General features: G+C 36.6%; 1 protein-coding gene across 1 annotated transcript; it reads left to right on the top strand.

Annotated features, from left to right (window-relative positions):
• The first annotated feature begins 1,573 nt into the window (after positions 1–1,573).
• LOC148046491 (vomeronasal type-2 receptor 26-like) lies at positions 1,574–2,501 on the top strand. The gene has a single exon (XM_087714778.1). It carries the CDS (start codon positions 1,574–1,576, stop codon positions 2,498–2,500), a length of 927 nt encoding a protein of 308 aa, XP_087570904.1. The 3' UTR covers position 2,501.
• Positions 2,502–3,622: the final 1,121 nt, after the last annotated feature.

The following is a 3,622-nucleotide window of genomic DNA, read 5'->3' as shown; positions in this document are numbered from 1 at the left end:
TTTACGAAGAACTTTATATCCCTCTTTGGTTTAATAGTTTAAGATAATGATGCCCCTCCCAAATTTTAAACTTTAATGAGTGTATCTCAAAATAAAGATCTTTTTGGAAAGAGTATGAGTAAATGATCTTATAATAATCTGTAAATCCTTAAAGAAAAGATCAAATTCCATTTTTTCCTTCTGCTCAAAGATTCAAACAAATAAACAAAGAAAGCCTCCCATTCTAGTATAAGAATAAAGACTTAGAATAGCTGAATTTTGAAAATTAGAATTTTGCTAATCAAAGATCATAAAAGCCTCACTTATAGATGGAAAAGTCAATGGCCTGTGTTATCTTTTAACCAAGTTTTGAAAGAGCTATAGAAGAAGGAGGATCCTAACCCAAAATGTGGAACATCAAAGAAAGTATATTTGAAGGGCTCCTGAATTAAACATTCTCCCATATTCCAATTCTCATTTCCTCAGAGCAAATCTTTAGACTTGTATTCTTGGGAATGATAAGTTGATTTGTGTAAAAGGTGTGATATAAGGAATAGTTGTGGATCAGGGAATTTAAACCAGACACAAAACTGGAGAATGGAATGACAAGATTTGGAAAAGATATGAAGAGTTTGGATATGTATAACCAAAGAAAAGAACAATCCCAAAGTATCAATGTTTCATGTGAAAGAATTCTGATTTTATTTATGAATAGACGTTGCCTCTTTCCATCTGTAACAAGAAATGTCCCCCTGGCCATAGCAAGATAAAATTGGAAGGGAAATTATCTTGCTGCTATGACTGTAGACACTGTCCAGAAGGGATGATAGCTGACCAAATGGGTAAGCAAAGGAATACATTGTATATATCAGTGATTTAATAAATAAAAAATGGGAGTTGAGTTTTTAATAAATATTATCGTGACAGAAAATCTTGAGCTTCATGTCATATTGTGCTATTCAGCAATGAAATATTTGAACTGGAATTTCATAGCTCAGCAAAATATTTGACGATAATACATTCACTCTAACTAGCAGCTTCAATTTTCCAGTTTTGAACTGTTCCCTTTTAAGATTCCTTGAATACATTCTAAATATTTTCCAGAAAATGAAAGTTTCTCATTAGAGTATCCATAATTTTTCCTTTGTACCTATTTTTATGTTGAAGTAAAGGTAATAGTGATTATATTTAGCATTTTACCACCATCTCACTATTATATAAATGACCAAGGTACCTAATAGTTCATGGTAGCTCAAGTTGAGTTATGGTAGTGCAGTGGTTACAATACAGTACTGCAATCTACTCCTGCTGACTGCTGGCTGCAGTTTGGCAATTCAATCCTCACCGACTCAAGGTTGACTCAGTCTTCCATCCTTCTGAGTGGGTAAAATGAGGAGCCAAATTGTTGGAAAAAATTGCTGACTCTGTAAACCGCTCAGAGGGGGCTGCAAAAAAATGTGAAGTGATACATAAGTGTAAGTGCTATTGCTATAATGAATTGTTTTAAGAAAAAGCAATCAGAACCCCTTATGTAACTTTCTTGGATCTGGTGCATTATTAATGACTGATTTTTTTAAAAAAAACATTTCTATGTATGGTTTTCTTTTTTATTTCTTTTTCCACAGACTTAGATGATTGTTTTCCATGTCCAGAAGACTGTTATCCAAACAAAGATCAGGACAGTTGTCTTCAAAAAGCAATAACTTACTTGACTTATCAAGAGCCCTTGGGCATTTCTTTGGTGGTCACAGCCGTCTTCTTGTCTTTCACCTCAATTTTAGTACTGGGGATCTTCATTAAACACCAGGACACTCCAATTGTTAAAGCCAACAACAGGAACCTCACTTATAGCCTTCTCATTGCTCTCCTGCTCTCCTTCCTTTGCACTTTTCTCTTCATTGGGCAACCAGACCAAATGAAATGTCTCATGCGACAAACAGCTTTTGGCCTCATCTTCTCTGTAGCTCTTTCTTGTATATTGGGAAAAACAACCATAGTGGTTCTTGCTTTCATGGCTACCAAGCCTGGTTCCAAAATGAGGAAATGGGTGGGGAAAAGGTTGGCTCTTTCTATTGTCCTACCTTGCTCCATGGTGCAATTCACTATTTGTGTAGTGTGGTTAACAAATTTCCCTCCTTTCTCCGATTTGGACATGGACTCCATGGCTGAAGAAATTGTCCTGCAATGTAATGAAGGTTCAACCAGTATGTTTTATACTGTATTTGGCTTTATGGGGTTCTTGACTGCTGTCAGCTTCACTGTGGCCTTCCTAGCTAGGAATTTACCTGACAGTTTCAATGAAGCCAAATTTATCACCTTCAGCATGTTGGTCTTTTGTAGTGTTTGGGTGTCATTTGTTCCAACTTACCTGAGCACTAAGGGAAAATATATGGTGGCCGTGGAGATCTTTTCCATTTTGGCTTCAGCAGCTGGATTACTGGTTTGCATCTTTTCCCCCAAATGCTATATCATTATTCTGAGACCTGACCTGAACAAGAAGGAACAACTAATAAAGAAATGAAGCTTATTTTTTATATTAAACCGCTTGAAAGAATCCAAATTGGTTACTATCAACAAACAGGTTTTCCCCAGTTTGGTGATTCTGAATTATTCCCTGTACTAGCAAATCAAGGTGACATGCAAGGTGACAATCTATTCCAAGGGTTTTTGGGTTTTTTTTGCAGAATCTAGACAGCTGCTCCTCACTTATTCCTTCAAACATTATTTTTTTCTGGCCTTCTTCAGAGTAGAATAGAGAGTCTAAGACAATGTTGTGTGAAATTCAATACAACCTATAAGTTTCACAATATCCCTACTTCCCCCCAAGAAGGAAAGCTCTCCCAATAGTTTCCATATTCAATTTTTAAATGTGGAAGAATCCCTACCCCAAGTCTGAAAACTTGATATCTACTTTGGTGTAGCAGGCAAGGTTCTTGACTAGAGCTGGAAATAACAAGTACTAATCCTCCCTTACTCCTGAGGCCTCAGCTGATATATTATTATGGGAACCAAGGGAAATGTTGGAAGAAAATGATGTTGGAGAATTTCTTCTCACCTTACCTGATGTAATTTAGCTTATTCCTGATGATAAGAGTTCCATCTTTGTCAATTTGCTTAAGTATGATATGATGGGTATTTGTTTATTAATTTTTATACCACCAGCCCTCACCCCCTACCCTGACATTGGGTAGCATACATAACAGCATAACCTATACACAGTAGATTATAAAATGCAATTGATTTAAGTTAAATGAGTAAAAACAAAATGGTAAAGAAGATAACAGAGAATGAATTCCAATTAATTATGTAATAAACATCTAGTAGGCTGCACTCCATCATATGATCACTAGGCCGGTTGTTAAAACATATTTTAAGGGTCATGTAGAAGCCCCCCAAAAATGAGCCTTACCTTCTTGGAAAATATTTTTAATAGGGTGCACACCAGTGGTGGGATTCAATTTGTTTTTACTACTGGATCTGTGGGTGTGTCTTGATGGGCATGACATGGCTTGGTGAGTGTGGCAGGGGAAGGATACTGTGAAATCTCCATTCCCTCCCGATTAGGTGAGACTCAGGAGGCAGAGAATGTATGGGGGCAGGGTCAGTCAGATGTGTTATTTACCAGTTCTCTGAACTACTCAAA

Source organism: Thamnophis sirtalis, unplaced genomic scaffold, assembly GCF_051295495.1.
Source record: "Thamnophis sirtalis isolate CommonGarterSnake01/CBP01778 unplaced genomic scaffold, rThaSir2_p1.2 scaffold_4, whole genome shotgun sequence".
In the NCBI taxonomy this organism is placed as follows: Eukaryota; Metazoa; Chordata; class Lepidosauria; order Squamata; family Natricidae; genus Thamnophis; species Thamnophis sirtalis.
This window is presented reverse-complemented; position numbering and strand designations above follow the sequence as displayed.